This window comes from Ursus maritimus, unplaced genomic scaffold, assembly GCF_017311325.1.
Source record: "Ursus maritimus isolate PB19 unplaced genomic scaffold, ASM1731132v1 scaffold_14, whole genome shotgun sequence".
NCBI classification, from domain to species: Eukaryota; Metazoa; Chordata; class Mammalia; order Carnivora; family Ursidae; genus Ursus; species Ursus maritimus.
In genome coordinates this window covers 45,012,629-45,033,830 of record NW_024423786.1, presented here as the reverse complement: position 1 = coordinate 45,033,830, position 21,202 = coordinate 45,012,629, and the positions used below count along the sequence as shown (strand labels likewise).

The 21,202-nt window shown below is 55.8% G+C and overlaps 3 protein-coding genes across 9 annotated transcripts in view; 2 read left to right on the top strand and 1 right to left on the bottom strand.

Annotated features, from left to right (window-relative positions):
* USHBP1 (USH1 protein network component harmonin binding protein 1) overlaps positions 1 to 6,162 on the bottom strand; it is an 8,144-nt gene extending 1,982 nt beyond the window's left edge. For both annotated transcript variants that reach the window (XM_040629077.1, XM_040629078.1), the window contains exons 1-8: positions 5,638 to 6,162; positions 5,399 to 5,547; positions 4,744 to 5,182; positions 2,464 to 2,589; positions 2,156 to 2,292; positions 1,881 to 2,021; positions 1,432 to 1,605; positions 492 to 741 (exon numbers count right to left, since the gene is read on the bottom strand). In XM_040629077.1, the coding sequence (XP_040485011.1) occupies positions 492 to 741; positions 1,432 to 1,605; positions 1,881 to 2,021; positions 2,156 to 2,292; positions 2,464 to 2,589; positions 4,744 to 5,182; positions 5,399 to 5,547; positions 5,638 to 5,691 (1,470 nt within the window). In that variant the 5' untranslated portion in view covers positions 5,692 to 6,162. The remainder of the gene's footprint in view (positions 1 to 491; positions 742 to 1,431; positions 1,606 to 1,880; positions 2,022 to 2,155; positions 2,293 to 2,463; positions 2,590 to 4,743; positions 5,183 to 5,398; positions 5,548 to 5,637) is intronic.
* A 1,738-nt stretch (positions 6,163 to 7,900) lies between these two features.
* BABAM1 (BRISC and BRCA1 A complex member 1) lies at positions 7,901 to 15,501 on the top strand. Of its 6 annotated transcripts, none has more exons than XM_040629075.1 (10): positions 7,910 to 8,027; positions 8,908 to 8,963; positions 9,397 to 9,715; positions 10,711 to 10,769; positions 11,482 to 11,602; positions 11,682 to 11,763; positions 12,568 to 12,592; positions 14,019 to 14,148; positions 14,330 to 14,416; positions 15,069 to 15,501. In XM_040629075.1, exons 3-10 carry the CDS (start codon positions 9,410 to 9,412, stop codon positions 15,270 to 15,272), a joined length of 1,014 nt encoding a protein of 337 aa, XP_040485009.1. In that variant the 5' UTR covers positions 7,910 to 8,027; positions 8,908 to 8,963; positions 9,397 to 9,409; the 3' UTR covers positions 15,273 to 15,501. The 6 variants fall into 6 exon arrangements, with proteins under 6 accessions (XP_008702184.1, XP_040485009.1, XP_040485006.1 ...); XM_040629072.1 differs by having other exon boundaries at positions 7,917 to 8,027; positions 9,359 to 9,715; XM_008703964.2 differs by having other exon boundaries at positions 7,918 to 8,027; positions 9,359 to 9,715; positions 11,685 to 11,763.
* A 539-nt stretch (positions 15,502 to 16,040) lies between these two features.
* ANKLE1 (ankyrin repeat and LEM domain containing 1) lies at positions 16,041 to 20,979 on the top strand. Its single transcript, XM_040629071.1, has 9 exons — positions 16,041 to 16,777; positions 16,851 to 17,003; positions 17,436 to 17,541; positions 17,653 to 17,797; positions 18,032 to 18,805; positions 18,966 to 19,137; positions 19,434 to 19,593; positions 19,700 to 19,829; positions 20,067 to 20,979. The coding sequence occupies exons 1-9, from the start codon at positions 16,557 to 16,559 to the stop codon at positions 20,237 to 20,239; spliced, it is 2,034 nt and encodes a 677-aa protein (XP_040485005.1). The 5' UTR covers positions 16,041 to 16,556; the 3' UTR covers positions 20,240 to 20,979.
* The last annotated feature ends 223 nt before the right edge of the window (positions 20,980 to 21,202 follow it).

The window sequence follows — 21,202 nt, the reverse complement described above, 5'->3', positions numbered from 1 at the left end:
CCCCCCCCCCCCGCAGTGAGGACCAGTCAGGCAAGAACTCAAACCCTCACCATGACTTTGTATGATGGGAAATAATCATCTCCTAAAAATGACCACAGTAGAAATGGCAGTTCAGAGAATACAAATATCTCAGACAAGGTCGAGTAGCATCTCAGTGGAAGTGTCTGGAGTTTCTCCAACTCCATAACCTCAGGTCTTTCATGCCAGGGAATAAACCTCAGATTGTGTCCCCTGCCTCCATCTCCTTTCCATAGGAAGGAAATTTTGGAAAGCCAGATTCAAAATCTTATGAGAAACTGAATTCCAGAAGACAAACTCCTATTCATCCCTCAAAATCTCAGTTCCACTTCTCCTCCCTCCAGAAAGTCTGCTCTGAGCCACGTAGAACTCTCCTTTGTTACTTGATCCCCCAATTCGCATCCCTCTCAGCCTCCACAAAGGGTTCTGTCCTACCAGAAAAGACCAACACAGTGACCACTGCCCATACATACCCGTGTGGCTGCCAAGTCCTGCTGGATCTGCATCTTCTCCAACCGGGGTAGGGCCGGGCCAGGCTGGGTCCCCAGAATGGCCTGCACCATGGCTTCTGCATGGGGCATAGTGGGCATGGGTGCCAAAGTTGGGCCAGGCTCTGGGGGAATCTTCACCAGAGCACGGCGTGCCCGGAGACGCTGGACGTAGCCCCAGAGCTGGGTAGCCACCTCCTGCAGTGTGGGCCGATCCACACTACTCCCCTCGGGGCTACAGGAAACAGAAAAGGGGTCTATGTCAACACTGGTGGCCACCGTTGTGCTAACTTCATGCCAACTCTGGTGGGCTCTATCATCTTCCATCTTGCTGACCATGATGGATTCCATGCCATCTGTGGTGAGTGCTGTCATACCAACATGGTGGACACCAGAACATAAACCCAATGGGCACCATCATTGATCAAGACAACACAGTGAACACCATCATGTCAACGATGACTGTTGCACATGCCATCACAGTGGAAGCCATCACACCAACTCAGCAGGTGCTGGCACTTATGCCAACACGGTGCATGCCATCACAGCAACACAACGGGCACCACTGCTCAGCTTGCCAACCCTGTTTGGCAACATCATGCTAACCCCATGTGTACCAACATCAGGCCAACCCCATTAAACACCATCATGCCAGTTCTAATCAGTGGGCACCATCATCCATCTTCATGCCAACCCTGGAGGTCCTGTACCATCTCAATGGCTGTCAACCACCATCCCAACTTTGTGGAGTTGCAACCAGACAACGCCAGCCAGGCCTCATGCGCATGAACCATGGAGCATCCTACACTGACCTTGCTGGGCACGGCCATGCCAAACCCCAACACGGAGCCAGCTGTGGGAGCCCCATTCTCTACTAAGGACCCCACTCACCGGCCCTCCCAGCTCTCAAGGTTCCCGGGGGTACCTTGGCTGTGGATCCTGTGGTATCGCTCCATCCACAGCAGCACCCTCTTGTGCCAGCAGCCTCTGGGCTTCCTTCTCCACCACCTCCAGGTCTCCCTTAGGGGCCTCTTCTCTTGCTCCTGAGTCGGCCTCCCGGAGAGTGAGCAGGACTCCGTACGCCTCCTCACAGTGCTCGCTGTGAGACACTGATCTTGAGTGCCTTAGGACACCTGGCTCCACCTTGTCACATGGGTGACATACCCACTTGTCCTTGGATCCTTCACTTCATCCCCCACTTCCACCCCAGGGAGCACGTGAACTCCCTCAGCACCCCTTGGGCTAAAATTGCCTTACAATAATTTCAGGCGGGAAAGTGCTTTCCTACGAGGGCCCTGACTCTCCCTGTGGATCATCCTCTGAGCGTAGCCATTCCCTTCCACGCTAGTGGTATCATGGATGGGATGCACTGACCTGTACTGCAAGGCCAGACGCAGAGCGGTGGCTTCCGCCTCCCGCTGGCCCAGCTGCATGCTCAGGCCTTCACACCGGCCCTTGTACCCCTGCAGCACAGCTGACAGCAGACGGTTGAAACATTTGAGCTTCTCAATGCTCCTGCCTCCACAGTCATGGGAGAGGGAAAATGAGAGGCCCCCCAGGGCAGTCAGGACCCAACTGATTTCCACCCTCCTCCCCACTCCACTCCAGCTCCACACTGGTGCCCTTAGCTCAACATTTGTGGCCCTTACCCCCGGAGCTGGTCCATCTGGGCTTCCATGATGTGTATCTCGGGGGTGAGGGGTTGAGTGGGAAGAGGGCCAAGCATCTGAGTGCTGGAATCACTCCGGAGGCGCCGGAGCAGGGGATGACCCAGGGAGAAGGGGTCCTGCCAGAAAGAGGTGACTTGATTCACCCAGATTATCACTGAGGGCCCAGTATCATGGGATTAAGCCTTTTCTTACCCTAGAAGTTACTAGATCACAGGACCAGGATTTGAGTCTCACCACCCAGAATCCTAATGATCTCAAGATGGTGGTTTTAAGCTTCCCATGCTCACCTGAGACCCCCAGGGCTCCTCATCTACCCCAGAACTGCTGGAGCCACTGACTGAGCCCCCTGCTGGGCCCCGGGACGGAAGTGGGAAAGGTTCCAGCCTCAGCAGGGAATCCTGCAGCTCCTGGACCTGCGGTGAGGGTGGGGAAGGAAGACAGAGTCGGTCAGGCCTGGGAGCTCCAACCACCCACCAACCCTCCCTCAAACCTGTGCCTGGGACAGTGGCCAGGCCCCAGCGGGGAAGCAGGAACCCAGCTACTCACCCCACCAAACTCCTCACTACTGAGCCATGGGCAATTCACTTAGCCACTCAAGAACCTTCTTTCTTTAAACATAAATGGCCAGTTGGTACATGAAAAGGTGCTCAACATCACTAATCATCAGGGAAATGCAAATCAAAGCCACGAGATATCCCCTTATACCTATTAGAATATCTACCATCAAAAAGACATTGGGGCGCCTGGGTGGCTCAGTCAGTGAAGTGTCTGACTCTTGGTTTTGGCTCAGGGCATGATCTCATGGGTCCTGGGGTCAAGGCCCGTGCTCAGCGGGGAGTCTGAAGATTCTCTCTCTCTGCCCCTCCCCCCACTCACACGGGCACGTGGGCACGCTCGCTTTCTCTCTCTCTCAAATAAATAAATAAATCTTTTTTTAAAAAGAGCGATAACGAGCATTGGGGAGGGTGTGGAGAAGAGGGAACCCTCATGAACCGTTGGCGGGACCATAAATGGGCGCCGCCATTTATGCAAAACCATACAGTGCTCCCTCAAAAAATTTAGAACCATCACGCGATTCAGCTATTCCACTCCTAGGTATTTATGCGAAGGAAATGAAAAAAGGTAACTCGAAAAGATATCCGCACCCCTATGTTCATTGCAGCATTACTTGAAATAACCAAGACACGGAAGCCATCTAAGTGGTCACCGGAGGATGAGTGGCTAAGGAAGACTATTATTTGGGCCTTAAAAAAAGAAGGAGGGGCGCCTGGCTGGCCCAGTCAGTGGAGTCTGTGACACTTAATCTCAGGGTTGTGAGTTCGAGTCCCACATTCCATGTAGAGACTACTTAAAAATAAAATCTTTAAAAAAAAAAAAGGAAGGAAATCCTGCCATTTGCCACCACATGGGTGGGCCTTGAGGGCATCATGCTAAGGGAAATAAGTCAGAGAGAGACAAATACATTGTGATTGCCTTATATTTGGAATCTAAAACAAAATAAAACAAAACAAAACAATTTAACTTCTAGAGAACAGGGTGGTGGTCGCCAGAGGCAGTGGGGGTGGGGAGAGGAATGTGGAGGGGGGATTTTCTTTCCCAGCCGGGAAGTGGGCCCCACCCCTCAGACTGGGCTCTGGCAGCCCCATATCTTGCGCCCTTGTCCTGCCCCAGATGAGGGCCTGTTCCCCATGATCTCCTCCATCCACAGGCTAAAGAGGTCCAAATGTGTTTCTCCTATTCTGACACCTCCCTCGAGCTCTGGACTCAGACACAGGTCTCTTTGATGGTCCCACATGGGTGGCTCATGGATATCGTGAGCTCATTAGGGCCCAAGCAGCTTCTGGTCTTCCTCCCACCAAACCTGCCCCTCCTGCAGCCTCCCCCTTTCTCCCTTCCAGTCCTGCAGGCCCCCAAACCAGGACTTGTCCTCAACCCTTCTCTGGCTTTCACACCCAAACCTGCCAGCTCCACCTTCGACACCACCCAGAATCTGCCCACTTCGTGCCACCTCCACAATTTCCACCATCTGGTGTCTGGACCCGTGCCTCCTGGAACTGCAGGATTCCGCCCCTACCCCCCTCCACCAACACAGGCTGTTCCTCCCACGGCCGCCAGAGGGCGCCTGTGAACGCGCCATCAGGTCCCGCCCCTTTCTGCTCCGGGAAACCCTCCAGGATCCCACCAAGCTCAGGGCAAAAGTCCAACTCCCAGCAGCCCACAAGATCTTGTAAATCTGCCCCCATCACCTAAACTGCCCTCCTTTCACCCCCACACTGGCCTCCCCACTGTTCCTTGAATCACACTTGCACCTCAGGGAGGGAGTTCCTTCTCTGCCTGGCCTGCTCGTCCCCAGATCCTTGCATGGCTCCTCCCTTACCTCCACATTCAAGTGTCACCTCCTTACAGGACATCTCTGACCACCTTAACTAAGAAGGCAACGGATTTTTGTCTGTTCAGGCTCAGCAGTCAATGCTAATGCTACATGAAAGTTTTCCTAATGAACAAATGATTGAACGCTGCCTATGCCAGGCCCTCCTCCCCCTTAGACAGAGAGCTGCCCCACTCACCTCTCTCTGCAGCATCTCCTTCTCAGCCTGGATGGCCCGCAGGGAGGCCTGCATGCGAATCAGCTCTTCCTCTCGGCTGCCCAAGGCCAATCGCAGCCAGTCATTCCTCTCTGCCAGGCGGGCTGCCTCCCTCTGGCAACCTCCTGCCCCCTCCTGCTCCAAGCAGGACCTGGGTCCCACCTCACTTTTGTCCTCTGCTTCCATGGGCCCAGGACAGCTTGGGGGCCGGTGGCGCCAGGCAGCAGCAGCTGCCTCCAGTGAGCTCAGAGCATGCTGGAGAATCTGAAACATGTCAGAGGCTTCAGGCTTGGGGGGGACAGTCTCCCCACCCAGTGGGGCTACATCTGCGGCCTGCTGGCCTTCCTCTGCAGGCTTGCAGGGTCCCTCAGGAGATGGGGCCGGTCCTCTGCTAGAGTCCCCTTCAGCCTCTTTGTTGGTCCTGTGGTGAGGTGAGAGATGGAAGGTTCTGGAAACGGGGTCATCTGGGGTGTCTGGCTCACAGGGGCTGCATTATCCGGGGCCTTGAACGTGGGGCTGAGGAGGGCAATGGGAAGCTGTGGCATGTTTGTGAGCAAGGGAGGAACACAGGTAGATCTGTGGGTAGGAAAGATACACCAGGGCTGGAGTGGGGGAGCACAGACCAAGTGGGCCTTACCTGTTCACCAGGCCCTGCCCACTGGCCTCTGCCTCTGGCCCTGGCAGCTTCGGCTTGCAGCTCTCCTGAGATGGCACAGGGCCCAGCTCCGAACTCCTGCTGCCTGCCTCGGCCTCCTCTGAACTCTCTGCCACAGGATCCAGCTCCCCCTGAAAATGACCCCCAGGGCCAAGCTCTGAGCCACGCAGGGCTGTGAGTGGCCCCAAAGAGCTGGGTGTGGTCGTGGGGGGGGCACTTACAGGCGGTGCATGCCTCCCTCGGCGGCTTCGGGGGCGTGTGGCCCTGGCACTCATTGTGGTCCAGAAATCAGTCCTCTGAATCTTCCTCCTAAAACCGCAGTCTGATCTCAGCTCTTGTCTTTGTTGTCCGGGCAAATGACAGCCTTAATATCTTCTCCTGTGAAATGGGCATTGATCTCCTCCCTCTGGAAGGGATCTTGAGTTATCAGGGTCGATTTGGCACATTTGAAAGCCCCTCTTGACAGGCAGCTCACTATCTCCAAAAATTGTTCTGATCTCCTCTTCTCCTCTGCCTCCTTTATCTGTCACTGCTTCTGTCCTCTCCTCTGTCCCCGGTCTGGGCCTGGCTCGAGGACTTCAAGAGTCACCTCTCCTCCCCAGGGTCCTCTTGAGTCAGAGGCCCCAATCTTGGGATTGGGTCCCCTCAGGCTGCTCTATTTCTACTCCTCTGTGCCTCTAGGAGTACTGTGGTCAGCGGCCCAAATCCCTGGACACTCTTGGGGTAACTCTGGCCACTGCCTGCTTAGGCCTGGCCTGGCCAAGGCTGGCTTGGGAGGGGTCAGGAAACAGGAAGCCCCCCTCCCCTGGTCATGTGACTTGTTATTGTGCTGTTTCCTCCTCAAGGACATCACCTTCCTCCAGTCCCAGTGGGGGACACGTGTCCAGCTCCTGAGATGTCAGTCCCTCCTCACCTTAGCCTCTGATCTCATGTCTCTTCCACCTCTGAGCCTCAGTTTCCTTATCTGTAAAATGGGGGAGACGGGTAATTATAGCATTTTTCAATTTGCTAAAATCCATCCAAGAACTGAATTATAACACGCCCTTCTTGTTCCCTACCTCTCTGACCCTCCCATCTCGGTTTCCTCTACCAGCTGCTGTTTTTCCTGTGTAAATGCTGGATTCCTCAGAGCTCAGATCTTCCCTACATCCTGCCCATTTTCCCTGCATCCATCTCTAAAGGGCCTCCTCATCTCCATCCATAGTAACAGCCCAAGCCTCTCCCCTCCCACCTGGATGTCAGCCCCGCCCTCTCCCTGGACTCTACAGCCACCCCTTCACTCCCTTCTACACCCAGGCCCCAGAGAGAGAGACCTCATTGTTCACTTCCTCTGCTCACGCACCCTCCATGACTCCCCGTTGCCCTGGGGAAACATTTCAAGCTCTTCTACCTGGCATTCGAGGCCCTTACAAATTATGCCTGCTGCCTGCACCCATGTATACTCCTTGCTTTAGCCATGATGACCCCCTCCGTGAACGGTTCTCACAATTCTCACACCCAGGGCCTTCAGTTATGCTGTAACCTTTGCCTGGAACGCCCTTTCCTTGTTTCTGCACTTGATTTAAACTGTGCACAGCCTAGAGTAGCCTGAATCTTCCTCATTCCACTGACAGACACTAGGAGGCTGAATCTTCCTGCTTCTGTGTCCCCAAAGGTGGTAAGGAAAGAAGTTGCAATTCTCTGACTTGGGGGCATCCAGGCACGTTGAAATCTGCACTCTTAGCTTCTGCTTCAGCCATATTAACCTGTTAAAGGCTCCACCACTCCAAGGCTCTTGCAAAGCTCCGGACCCTTGCCAAGGCGGTTCCTTCTTTCTGGAATGCCTTTCATTCTCTTGTTTTTCTGGCAAGTTCTCCATCCTTGAAGACTCAGCTTACACAGCTCCTCCTGGCTGTCAATGACCAGAGCCTGGCTCCTGAGGGCTGGTTTAATTGACTCCATTACACATAAAGAAACTGTGGCTCAGAGTGGGTTTTAAATGGTTAGGGGGTAAGAGGAGAAGTGCGCATGAAGAAGAAAAGGTAGTCTGAAATAGTTTTGGCTTAGTCTGTTCGGCTTTTGCAAATATATGTAAAATAAAGGAGCAGAATTAAATAACTGGGCAGGGCCTGGGGCGTGAGCCACGCCCACCTCAGGCCTCAAAAACCCGCCCCTCGCTGAGGGCCAGGTCAGCTCCACCAATCACCAATCAGCCCTGCCTCTTCTTCTAAATCCCGCCCAAGTTCCTCGCATTCAGTTTATCACATTGCAAGTGAGGCCTTCTCCATTCCTTTGAGCCTATTCCGTAGAAAGGTCCGCTCCACTAGGCCTCGTCCCAGCCTATCAGGGTTGAAGCACTGACCAGTGTAGCCTGATTCGGCCAGAAACATCAAAGCTCCGTCTATTCTTGCTTTAACCAATCACATTCCAAACCCCACCCCTTAGCACAGTCCTAGCCTATCAACTTTCAAGGCTCTCCAGCCATCCCCAGTTCAGCCGTCCGCTTGCCTTACGGCTTGCTGAACTACATTTCCCAGGAGGCGTCGCGGCTGCGCCACACTACATCCGGGCTGAGAAAGATGGCGGCTTCCTAGTCAGTTTTCGGCTGAGTTGGAGGGAGGCTCAGGCTACGGTGAGAAGAGGTTGGGTGGTTGCGGTCCCGTCCCTAGAGGTCCAGCCCCACGCCTTCCCTGAGGCTTCCGCTTTCAGCTCTGGTTTCTCCTGCGGCCTAGCCTTCATCCCTCTTGCTGAAGCTATAGCATTGTTTTCCTTAGAGGTTGAGAGGGTTGCAAGCCGCTGAGAGACCATCCTTCGCAGCCCACACCCCAGCCCAGATAGGCAAACTGTTGATGTCCTATCTTTCTTCAAAGGGCCCTTTAACACCTAGATTCGTGCCACTCCTTTGCGCACTTTCTAGGCAGCCCAGTGCCCGCTGGGGAGAATCCCAGAGCTAATGACTCTTATTTTTTCTTACGTTTAGGCAATCCCTACACCCAAGATGGGGCTCGAACTCACAACCCCAAGATCAAAAGTCCCATGCCCTACGACTGACCCAGCCAGGCACCCCAGCTAATTACTCTGTTAACCTTAAAACTAAAACTGTCAGTTATTTTTTACCAGCAAAAAGAGGTTTGTTTGGGAATAGCAGAGAATACAATTCAGGACACACAAGCTATAGCAAAATCTTAGGCAAGTCCAGAACAAAGGAGAGGAGTGCTCTTTTATAAGAGGAAGGGGAGTTGGTAGGGGCTCTTATAAACCTAAAGTCTGTTGGAGTAAATTGGGAATTTGAAGTTTAGTGGCTTTTCACTGGCTGAGTTGTGAAACTCTCATTGGCTGGGCTGTTGCCAGGCAAGGAGAAAATCTTAAATTTTCTTACTGGGTGAGTATAGTCTTCTTACTGTTGGGAATGCAAGGTCTGTCTTCCTGTTGGGGTCTGCCATTGCCGTAGGGGGTGAGAGCTCCTCTTTTGGCCTCCCAATTCCATTTTAAATAAGGCTTCCTTTATTCAGTTTCCCACAGGCATAGCTGGATCCAGGTGCACAGAGGTCTAGCCGCTGTTTTCTGGGTGAGCGTCACTTTAAGCAGATTTTCTTTCCCCTCTTGGAGGCAAAAGAGGCTCCTGACAGCTCTCAACTTCTGTCCTCCCAGCTCTGCAACTCTAACGAGTCCCTCTTCCCTAGTGGCACTATTGGAAGCCCCAGAGCTGCCCCTCATTGACCTGTATTGGGTCATGCCCCATATCAGAGCCATTCCTGGTGGCCAGATTCATTCATTGGCCAAGGAAAGGGGTGGAGTTAGCACTACAGAAAAAATGGGAGACTATTATCTTAAGTCAGGACGGATGCCAGGCACCTGTTCGGCATATAAGGAAACTAAGGTCGGGAAAGAAGTGATTTTTACAGTCATTAAGTAGTTCATGCTCTGTTCTGCCCAGTAACCAAATGTTTTAAAACCCCTAAGGGGAGGATCCTGGCTTCCCCCAATCCTGCTCCATCCAGCCACTTAGGGGCCATGGAGGTGGCAGAGCCCAGCAGCCCCACTGAGGAAGAGGAAGAGGAGGAGGAGGAAGAGGAAGAGGAAGAGGAGCAGTCAGCTGAGCCCAGGCCCCGCACACGCTCCAACCCTGAGGGGGCTGAGGACCGGGCACTGGGGGCCCAGGCCAGTGTGGGCAGCCGCAGCGAGGGTGAGGGCGAGGCGGCCAGTGCTGATGATGGGACCCCCAATCCTCCGGGAGCTGGCCCCAAGCCCTGGCAGGTGCCCGCAACAGCTCCGGAAGTCCAGGTGCGGACACCGAGGGTCAACTGTCCAGAGAAGGTGGTAAGTGAGGGGCTTGGCCTGTGGCTGTGAGACCTTAGGTTTAACGTTCTTGCTTCTTGGGATTCATTGGTCGCTTCGTAGGAGTTTTCTAGGGCTACCAAACAAATTACCACAAGCCAGGTGCCTTAAAACAGCAGAAATTCATTTTCTCACTCTTCTGGAGGCCAGAAGTCTGAAATCAAATTATGGGCAGGGCCAGCTCCCTCTGGAGGCTGTAGGGAAAGATCCTTCCTTGCCTCTTCCAGCCTTTGGGGGCTCCACATGTTCCTTGGCTTGTGGCCACATCACCCCAGTCTCTGCCTCTGTCTTCACACGGCCTTCTCGTCTGTGTCTCTGAATCTTCTTCCTCTTATAAAGACACTTGTCATTGGATCAGGGTCTTTTTCTTTTCAAGATTGATTTATTTGAGAGAGGGAGTAAGCTGGGGGGGGGGTGGGGAGGGGCAGAGGGAGAGGGAGAGAGAGAGAGAATCAAGCAGAATCCCCACTGAGCAGGGAGCCGGATGGAGGGCTGGATCTCATGATCCTGAGATCATGACCTGAGCTGAAATCAAGAGTTGGATGCCGCTGTCGACTGAGCCACTCAGGCGTCCATGGATCAGGATCTGTATCTTATCTCAAGATCTTTCTCTTAATTCCATCAGCAAATACCCTAATTCCAAAAAAAGTCACATTCTGAGGTTCCTGGTGGGCATATCTGTGTGGGGGTCGGGGCACAATTCAACGCACTCTACCTTTGTTTACTTATTTCTGTGTCAGACATTCTCTAGCTCCTTTATGCTCTTATAAACCTGGACTCCTGATCTAGTGCTCTTTTCCCTGAACCACCGTCTTCTAAAATAGGTTGCTTGGCTGGGAATCGGGGGTCATCATACCACCTTTTCAGACAGAGCTGCTTGGAGAGGGCCGCCAGAGTGCCGTGTGGGCCAGTGTTAACGTCCACTTGCTAGGCGCTGCCAGGCACAGTGCCCTGACCTTCCTCGAACCTTCTTGCAGATCATCTGCTTGGACCTGTCGGAGGAAATGTCCCTGTCAAAGCTGGAGTCATTCAATGGGTGAGAGGAACATTTTGGGGCTTGAATATGCAGCCACAGCTTGGGGTGAGGTGGGCAGGGGGAGGCAGCTCAAAAAACTCAGGACTCTCTCTCTCTCTCTGAGACTCACAGCAGCTTGGCCTGGCCTAGGGCCTGGTGCTGTCAGAGAGTCACAATGGCAACCAACCATGAAAAAACTGTAACCCACCAGGGCTCCGTTCCAAACCTGTGAGAGTGGCTTTGTGCCGTCCACGGCACAGCAATGACTCAAAAACAGGTGAAGTGACTTGCCCAAGGCCTCACAGCAAATAGGCAGAGTCAGGACTCAGACCCAGGCCTAGATGGCCCCGAAGCCCCTGCTCTGAGCAGCTGGGTCTCTGTGGGGTTGGTAACTGGGCCCGGAAAGGGTCCAAGGAGCTCTGGGGGATGCTGAGGACAAGCCTGCCTTCCCCTCGCTGCCACCCCTAGCCGTCTGTGGCTGAGTGAAGGCCTGGGGGAGACCTCGTGAGGATCAGTTGTGAGACCCAGGCTGGCCAGAGGAACCCCATTTGGAGAGGGCAAAAGCTGGAGGCAGGGGCTGGGCTCTGCCACCTCCCCGAAGGATCTGACCTGGGCCTCCATTGCCTAATCCTGAGGCTGGTGGAGGGCTCCCCAGGACTGACAAGTGAGGAGATACCTTCCAGGCCGGGAGGCCTTGCCTTAACCAACCCCCTCACCCTCTGTCCTTCCCCAGCTCCAAAACCAATGCCCTCAACGTCTCCCAGAAGATGATTGAGATGTTTGTGCGGACAAAACACAAGATCGACAAGAGCCACGAGTTTGCGCTGGTGGTGGTGAATGACGACATCGCCTGGGTGAGGCTGGGGCAGGGCCTGGGTGCTGGGGGGTTCCCTCGGGGCGGGGAGGCACCTTGCTGAGGCTTGTGCTTCCCAGCAGCTGTCCGGCCTGACCTCTGATCCCCGCGAGCTCTGCAGCTGCCTGTATGACCTGGAGACGGCTTCTTGCTCCACATTCAGTATCCTTCCAGGCAGGGGTGCCCTGTGGAGGGGGCTGGGCTGTCCTGCTGTCCTGGAACCCCAGACACCTGAGCCATGGAGGGGGCTGGCTGAGACTGGCTCAGGTCCAGATCCCACTTCTGCCGTGACAAGCTTGGGCAAGTCCCCTCTTTGAACCTGTTTCTTCATCTGTAAAACGGGGAGGCACAAAACCTGCTTCCCCAGGGGGTTTCTGTTAAGATAAAGAGTCACGGTACAGAAACAAATCCAGCTGATTTGGACTCTCGATGTCAAAACCACACGCATAGAGAGCATTCTGTGCAGGGCCAAGTATACCGTTGGTGCTCAATAAATGGCAATACGTGACTGAGATTTCACAATCACTGCTACAGCTCCTGCAACCTGGGCACAGCAGATTTTATGGTAATTTGAACACAAAAGGCTCATGTGCAATCCAAAACTTAGAAAATGATCCTTGTGACTTACAAAACAATGCTGAGTGTTGAGGGTAGGGGACGGGGACACCCAAGGCTCTTGCATTGTGAGGACAGCTTCCCTGTCTGGGATGGAAAGGGGAGCTTTGAGCCACCAAGCCTTTTCAGGGCATCCAGTGCGGGCCCCCTGTTTTGTGATCTATGCTGAGGGAAAACAGGCTCAGACAGGGCAAGCGACTGGGCCAGGGTCACACAGCACATCTCCTGCACGGTGGTACCTGGCACGAGGCGTGAAGGTGCCCGGGCTCCTCTGGCATCAGGATGAGGGAAGCCACCCGCCACTCCCTACCCGTGCTCTGCCACCAGCCTTCTCCTTAGCATCTCTGCCAGATCTGGAAGGTCTCTTCAGCCTCATGTAAGTACCGCCTTCCCCACGTCTCGCCTTCCATGTCAGTCCTGTGATGGCCCTGAGGTCCCCCGCTCCATTGTTTTAACCCACAGGGCAGCACGGTTTTTCTGTAACGGGCTGGACAGTAACTATTTCTGGCTTTGCAGGCCATATGGTCTCTGTCACAATGACTGGGTCCTGCCCGAGTAACCGGAAGGCAGTCACAAACTATGCACGGGGCTGTGTCCCAACAGAATGTTCTTGATGAACACGGAAATTTGAATTTCATATCCTTTCCACGTGTTGCAAAATGTTCTTCTTTTGATTTTTTCCCCCCAATCATTTTAAAAATGTAAAAACCGGGGCGCCTGGGTGGCACAGCGGTTAAGCATCTGCCTTCGGCTCAGGGCGTGATCCCGGCGTTCTGGGATCGAGCCCCACATCAGGCTCCTCCGCTATGAGCCTGCTTCTTCCTCTCCCACTCCCCTTGCTTGTGTTCCCTCTCTTGCTGGCTGTCTCTATCTCTGTCAAATAAATAAATAAAATCTTTAAAAAAAAAAAACCATTCTTGGCTTATGGGCCCTAGCAGTCCAACCCCTGTCTTTACCTGCCCCCTAATGGTGGACACAGATCTTGTTTTGCCTTTTCCATCGTGATTAACCTGGTACAGCTGTCCCGGCAAATTTTGCAAGTGAACCCATCCTGTAAATTCCCAATGGAAGACATGCTGGGCCAAAAGGGTGTGTATTTTTAATCTGCTAGAGTTTGCCAGAGCTCTTTCCCAGGAAACCAACCCTGTGCCCCTCCCCCGACACCAGGGTTGTTTGTGCTGCCGAAGGTTCTGTCTGTCTGATGGAGGCTAGCGGCCACCTGTTACTTGCACTGTGGTTTTCTTTGAGCCTTTTTTCATTCATTTGTAAGCCATTCGGTATTCCTGCAGCGATTTCTCCATTTGTCCCCTTTGCCTATGTTTCTGGGGCGATGTCGGCTTTGTTCTTATTGATAATCAGATTTGTTTTTCACATATTAAAGACATTAGCGCTCTGTCTGCCCAATGCTCTCTGCCAGTGTGAGATCCAGCCACGGCCAGTTGGGGACGTGGGTGCTAACTTATCAGATAAGATCAGGTCCCTGCCTTCGACTCTTCTGGCCTGGTGGGGTAGGGCCAGCTCAGGTCAATGACGGGGGATGTAAGGGCGGTCAGAGCGGGCTCCACCTTTGGGGTCAGCAGAGTCTCCCTGATAGAGCAGGAGAGGTCAGGCAGAAGGGTGAGGCTGGAGAGGCCCTCTGGGCAGAGGGGACAGCATATGGGGAGGCTCAGAGGCAGCAGTGAACTTGGGAAGGATCATGTGGGGCTTTGCACGCCCAGTGAAGGCCCAGGCTCTACGAGGGTGACAAGAGGGGCAGGTCCCCAGAGTGTGCTCTGACCTGTCCCCCACTCTCCATTACGCAGCCAGCAGAAGACTGAGCTGCCAGTCACTGAGAATGTGCAGACAATTCCACCCCCGTATGTGGTCCGCACCATCCTTGTCTATAGCCGTCCGCCCTGCCAGCCCCAGTTCTCCCTAACGGAGCCCATGAAGGTGAGTGAGGCCGGGGAAAGGGAGGGAAATCTGCAGCCAGCAGGATGGTAGTTAGACACCAGGAGGGACTTCCTGATCACGAGAGCTGGGACACCCAGAGTCCAAGGCAGAAGCTGGGGAATTATGGTCATGGGGGCATGGGGTAGCTCAGGCCCCGAAGGCCGGCGTTCTTCCCCTGCAGAAAATGTTCCAGTGCCCATACTTCTTCTTTGATGTTGTTTACATCCACAATGGCGCTGACGAGAAGGAAGAGGAAATGAGCTGGAAGGTGAGAGCCTGCTGTGTGTGTGGGTGGCAGGTGGGTGGAGCTGGGGTGTCTTGGAACCCACGTCCGTTTTGCAGCCCTGGAGCCCTGGCCCTGCTGGATCATGGTCCTTAGATCATTCAACAACCATTTCTACATGTCTGCTGTGAGCTAGCGGGGGATTCTCTCTGTCTGCCTTTGCTCTCACAGTGCCCTCTGCTTCGAGAGCCCTTCCTTCCCTGCCTCCCCAGGCCCTCATGGTCCTTCACATCCCAGCCCAGACTTCGCTATAGAACCTTGATTAGGCCACTTACCTCTGTGCCTCAGTTTACCCAACTGTGAACAGGGGGAGTTGAGGCCAGCTCCTACTCCTACCTCAGCACCCAAACCGAAAGGCTCTGCTCGTCAGGGATGAATAGCATGGTTGTTGGGGGTAATGTGCATCTAACTGTGTCTCTCCAAACTGGGGGCTCCAGGACTGAGATTTCTTGGGGTCCCTACCACTGTGTGGGTGGCAGGGAATATTTGCTGAATGTGGGAACGTTTCCTTTCTGGCAAACTCCTCTTCATCCTTCAGAACCCATCCCTTATGCCCCCTCCTCTGGAAAGGCCTCCAGGGGCAGAGAGGGTCCATCAGGGGAACCTCTGCCTGAACAGCCCTTTCCCGGCCCCACAGGACATGTTTGCCTTTATGGGCAGCCTGGATACCAAGGGTACCAGCTACAAGTACGAGGTGGCGCTGGCTGGGCCAGCCCTTGAGCTGCACAACTGTATGGCCAAGCTGCTGGCTCACCCGCTGCAGCGGCCCTGCCAGAGCCATGCCTCCTACAGCCTGCTGGAGGACGACGACGAAGCCACCGAGGTCGAAGCCACTGTCTGAACCATCCCTGTGCATCTCCGCCTTCTTGTTCAGTGAAGCCCTTGGCTTAGAGAATGGTTCTCAAACTGGGCTCTGTGGCACCCTGGTGGGGAGGGTTCCAGGAGGCTCCTGGGGATTCTGGGCACCCGTTCCCTGTTTTCCAGCCCACCCCCCACTACTGGTTTGTTGACTGTAAGTTTTGTTCTTCGCTGTGTGCTTTTTGTCATCAAAATAAAAATCTGAGAATCCCTAGCCCAGGTCCACAACAGTTACCTCGTGTTAATTGGGATCTTTGGGTTGCAAGTGACAGAAAACCTACCGGCTGGACAGAAAGGGGAATGGTTTGGTTCTTGTGGATGAAAAGCGAAGTGCAGCTTCAGGCTTGGCTGTATTCAGTTGCTCAGGCAATGATGCTGTTGGGGTGGGCTGAAACATCTCACGTAATTGGTGTTCACCGTGTCCTGCTTTTCTCCTAAATCGTGGAAAGGGCTTGACCACTCCTCAAACTACAGCCCAGGTGAAGAGAGGGCCCCCACACCTCCATACGACTCGCCTTGCCTACGTCAGGTAACCTTACATTGGGCCAGCGGTGGGCCAGAGTTCTGGGCTGCTCTGATCCGGGAGGACTTGATCAAGCCCCTCCTCTGGGAAGGGGTTACAGCTCTTTCAGGAAATAGAATGGCTTTTCCCCAGAGGAAGGGAGACCAGAGACAAATACAACAGTCTACCATTCAGCTATCTTCCTGGATAATGAGCGATTGTGAAAAAAGTTTAGCGACTAGATTCTTATAAAACGGAAACAGCTTTATTGAGCAACAGCTTTTCCTCCCTATGAGCATTTATTGGGCACCTATGTGCCAGGCCCCTGTGGTGAAACTCGTTCCATTTCACACCAGCCTGGAAGGGATTATTCTCCCATTTCGCAGATGGGAGAATTAAGGCCCTCAGCGGCCCAGCGCTCCTAAGTAGTGGACTCCAGTTTCCCCGGGAAGTGAAAACGGGCAACACAGAGATGGAGGCGGGAGCTGTTAATTGAAGCCTTACACGGTATCGAGGCGGTGCGCGTCCACGCAGGCCCCCTGGGCAAAACGTTCCAGGAGACGTGATGCCCTGTGGGCACCTGTGGTCCTGGGAAGCAGCTCCACCCCTCTATCGGGGTGAGTTCGCGTTTCCCCGCTTTTAAGATGAGATAACGGCACGCTCGGCGGCCTCCACCCGCCCGGGGCCTTATCGGCGGCCCCAGGCCCTGCGTGAGCGCCACTCGGTGTCACGGGCTCCCGCAGGCGCTAGAGCTCCCGAACCCCGATGTGGACGCCGGCGCGACGTAGGTCAGCTCGGCTGGGGACACCGCGCGGCGCGGGCCTGCTGGGGACCCAGGCGGGAGGAGCGGCGCGTGCGCACAAGGCCGCGGCGGGAAGTTGGAACTCGGCGGGCAGGGCAGCGGGGCTCCGGGACAGCCCCCGCATGGACGCGGCTGCCCACCTGGCGCGGCAGCTTCGGGCAGCGTTGCGGGAGGAGGAGCCGCGGTGAGGGCGGGGACCGGGCCGGGGGCCGGGGGGGGGGGAGGGTCGTGGTCCACTCTGACCTCCTAGTCCGTAGGGCCGTGGAGGAACTGCTGAACCGCGGCGCCGACCCCAACCTGCTGCTCGCGGATGGCGCGGCAGCCCTGCACCTGGCGGCCGGAGCCCGGCACCCGCGCGGTCTGCGCTGTCTCGAAGTCCTGCTGCGCCGAGGCGGGGACGCCAACGCTCGGTGAGGCGGGGCCTGGACCCGGGGCGGGCTGAGCCGCGCAGGGGAGGCGTCTCCCGAGTCCGCGGGCGAGAACTGGGAGTCTTGGAGAGGGCATCCCAAGCCTAGGGGCGGAGACTCGGTGCTCAAGGGTGGGCCTTGGAGATCTCGGGGCGGTTCCTGAGGATCCGGGGGCGGGGGCGGGGGTCCCAGAAGCAGGGTGGGATGTCAGGTTGCGCTGGGGCCAAGTAGAGATTAAAGGTTCGGATCCGGAGGTGAGAGCTCTAGGCTTAGAGAGCAGAGGTTTGAGGCTGGCCGAGGGCGTGGTGTCTAGGATCCAAGGATGGTGTCTCAGGCGGTGGGGTGGCGATAGGAGCCCGAGAGCCAAGGTTCCGGGGTGCAGAGGCGGAGATCACATTCCCTCTTCTGCTGACCCCTCCTCCGCTCCGGCCCCAGTTCGGTCGAGGCACTGACGCCGCTGCACGTGGCTGCCGCCTGGGGCTGTCGCCGTGGCCTGGAACTACTGCTGGGCCACGGAGCGGACCCCGCGCTGCGAGACCAGGTAGGAGCCCAGCGCCTGCAGTGGCAGGGCGGACCCGGAGGGAGCAAGGGAGGGAGGGAAGAAGGGAGGGAAGAGGATCTCGGGTGCACCCTGCTGACCGCGCCGCCGCAGGACGGACTGCGACCGCTGGACCTGGCAAAGCAGCAGGGGCACCAGGATTGCGCCCGCGTCCTTCGGGAGTTCCAGACTCAGACCAAGACCTCGACCCGGACACGGGCAGAGAGCCAGGAGCCGGAGCCTGAGCCCGAGCCTGACGGTGAGTGGGGCCTGCGCCTCCTCGGGGGCTTAACGTCTGATCTAGCTTTGCGTGTCCCTCTGATGTCTACTCTCTGGCTCTGGCTCAAGTGCAGTGTCTCCAGTAGCTGTCTGCCTCCGACTCTTTCCCTCCTCCCTGCGCCTCCAGCTGCCATTTCTGCCTGATCCAGCCCCCATCTCTGTCTCTGGCTCTTTTCACTCCTCCTTTCTGACTCACTCCCATCCCTTACTTTAGGCCCAGATCCCAGGGGAAAGGGGCTGGACGCCAGGCCCTCTGGACCTCCCAATGTGACGCCGGGCTCCATAGCACTGGGCAGCAGTGCTGGCAGGGACATGGGCCTGGAGGCCAGCCCCAGACTCCCCAGCCTCCTTGCCCCCCCTGAGATTGCTGACGAGGATAGTGGCTTGGAGTCCCCCCCAGGACAATGGAACTACAGCTCAGATACCTCCTTTGTCACTGCAATTGAAGCTTCTGGAACTGAAGACCCAGCCCCGCATACCTCCTCCTGGGCTGGGTCATTATCCCAGGCCAAGCAGGGAGTCCTGCCTGGTATTCGACCTTCCCAGAGGATGCCAAGGTCTCCAGGTACCCCACAGCTGGTACATCGAGCTGCCAGGGCAGACAGGGAGGCAGAACTAAATACCTGTCTGCGGGCCCTGAGTCTGACCTCTCCAGATGCCTCCCCCTCCCCCATATCCCTCCCTGATGGGAGCCTTGCCCAAAGCCCCCCTCGGGAACCACCGCCTGGACTCCCCGACACCCCCTTCCTCAAAGACGAAGAGGTGTCCCTCGACAGTGATGTGGCTGCCCTCTGGCTGACGGAGGATGAGGCGAGCTCCACAGGTGTCAGGGACCCTGTCCCCTCTTGCTTCTGCCCTCTGGTCCCTGCCGTGTCTGACCTGGATCTGCTGCGAGGGCTCCGAGCACTTGGTGAGAGCCCCGGCCCCATCACACGCTTCACTCGGCCATACCACCTCCAACGGCTGGAAGAAGCCCGTGCTGCTCCTGGTTAGTCTGTTCGGGGCATCCAGAGTCCGACGAGCCTGCGGGAATTCCCGGACACCCCTGTCTCTCAGTCCTGCCTATTTTATTCTTTGTCTCTGGGAACAGCCCCTCTTCTGTCTGCCTTGACTCAGTCCTCCCCTGCCCCCCCCCACCTGGGGCTCAGACTTTTCAGGGCACAGCCCAGAGCTGGCCGAAGCCCTGCGGACAGGCTGTATCCCAGATGCCCAGACAGATGAGGGTGTGCTTGCCCAGCAGTTCAAGCGGCCAGATCCCAAGAGAAGGTGGCGGGAGGGAGTCACGAAGTCCAGTTTCACGTATCTACTGTTGGACCCCAGGTACTCGGGGCAGGGATGACTCAGAGGTGGAAGCTGGAAAATTCTGGGATTGGTTCTTATTTGCTTTGTAGCTTTAAAAGGGGGATTGGCCCTGTCCAGTCATCAGCTTCTTTAACTATAAAAGGTTGGTTAGACCCAGTTCAAAGCTGCTGAGTGTCCCCATGGAGCATCCACCACTCTCTGCCTTAGAAAATGGGGCTTACTGGACATGGATTCTGGTTGCTCTGTGAACTTAGAAACTGTCTTCAGGGCAGCTCTCATCACTTCTTCCTCTCTGAGCAACTCCCTTCATCCAGGGAGACTCAGGACCTGCCAGCCCGAGCCTTCTCACTGACCCCGGCTGAACGCCTTCGGACCTTTGTCCGTGCCATCTTCTATGTGGGGAAAGGGACACGGGCCCGGCCAGATGTTCACCTCTGGGAGGCCCTCAGGCTCCATCGGCAGCCAGGAAAGCAGGTGCGAGGCTAACGATCAGGGTCATGGCAGGGGCTGCTGGGCTATGGGGAGGTGAAGGGAGGAGGGGATTGGAGGGCAGACCCCTGACCCCACCCTGGCCCCCTAGGCCTGCCCCAAAGTGCGCCAGATCTTGGACATTTGGGCCAGTGGTCGTGGTGTGGTCTCCCTGCATTGCTTCCAACACGTGGTAGCTGTGGAGGCTTATACTCGAGAGGCGTGTCTTGTGGACGCTCTAGGTAGGTGCCTGCTCGGGGGTCACATGAGGAACCCTTGATCCACTGATTACCTCACCCCTTTCCTCTCAGACCTGTTTGTGCATTCATCCAATGAGCAATTATTGAGCACCAGCTATGTACCTGCACGCGTACATATTTTGCTCTATTGGTGTGTCCCTGATTAAGAGCAATATGCAGGGGGTTCACTGTCACATCTGCCAGCGGTTTCCAATAATGCCTGACCCTTCCTCTCTCCAGGGATCCGGATGCTGACCAACCAGAAACAAGGCCACTGCTACGGAGTCGTGGCAGGCTGGCCGGCCAGCCGGCGCCGCCGCTTGGGGGTGCATCTGCTGCACCGCGCCCTCCTTGTCTTCTTGGCTGAGGGTGAGCGAGAGCTGCGGCCCCAGGACATCCAGGCACGTGGCTGAGTCCTGGGGAGTTGGCCCTCCGGCCTGAGTAGAGATCAGGGTGTTTGCATGTGGTGGCGGCCCCCTGCTGAAGGCAGCCTACCCGCTCCAGAAGGCTGCCAGGGGTGAGGGGTGGCCCGCAGCATACGGTGTATCTTCCCCCAAGCTGAGGGAGGACTTTGTTACAGATGGAACTTCCGGAGCCTCCCGACATGGGAGAACAAGTAGGGAACCAGAGGATCTTTGGAACATTCCAGTGCTTCAGAACATGCTAGTGCTTTGGCAGGTTGGGCCTGTCTGTGTAATCCACTTTTATCTCCCAGACGCAGGGGACTCACATGTAGGATGGGCCGGGGGGAAACGGCCAAACGCAAGAGCCAGATTTCTCTGCTTCCCAGCTGTGGGACCTCGGACCACTAACTTGTGTCTCTGAGGCTCAGTTTCCTTAGTTGTGCAATGGGGACAGTGACAACTCCCACCTCAGGGAAGGTCATGGTGGAGACGGGAATAAACAAAGGCAGGAAGTACAGTGTGTGGCTCAGAGCCCTGTAGGTGGAAAATCTCTTGGGGAAGGGAGGTGCCGTGATGCCGTCGAGGGGCAGACTGTGTGTGGTGACATGTGGGCAGAACCCAGGAGGTCGACTGGGGTATGGGTGAGCGACCAGCCCTCTTCAGGATAGCTGTGCAACGGGGCTCTCGATTGCTTCTCTGAGACTGTTTCTTCCACTATAAGATGCAATAAATAACGGCGATTTCCTGGTGATGCTGTGCGATTTCAGACTTCACATATGTGAAAAGCTTTAGTAAATGCCAAGCTGCCATCCTGGTGAGGTGTTGATGGGATCATTTTATTTTCTGGAAGTTGCTTCTTCAAAGCGTTTAGTGTATTTAGAGATTTGGGTGGATCCGCCGCCTCATTGGGTTGACCATCTGCCCATCATCATGGCTTAGTGAACCAAGTCCTGCAGGGGGGCGGGGGGGGGG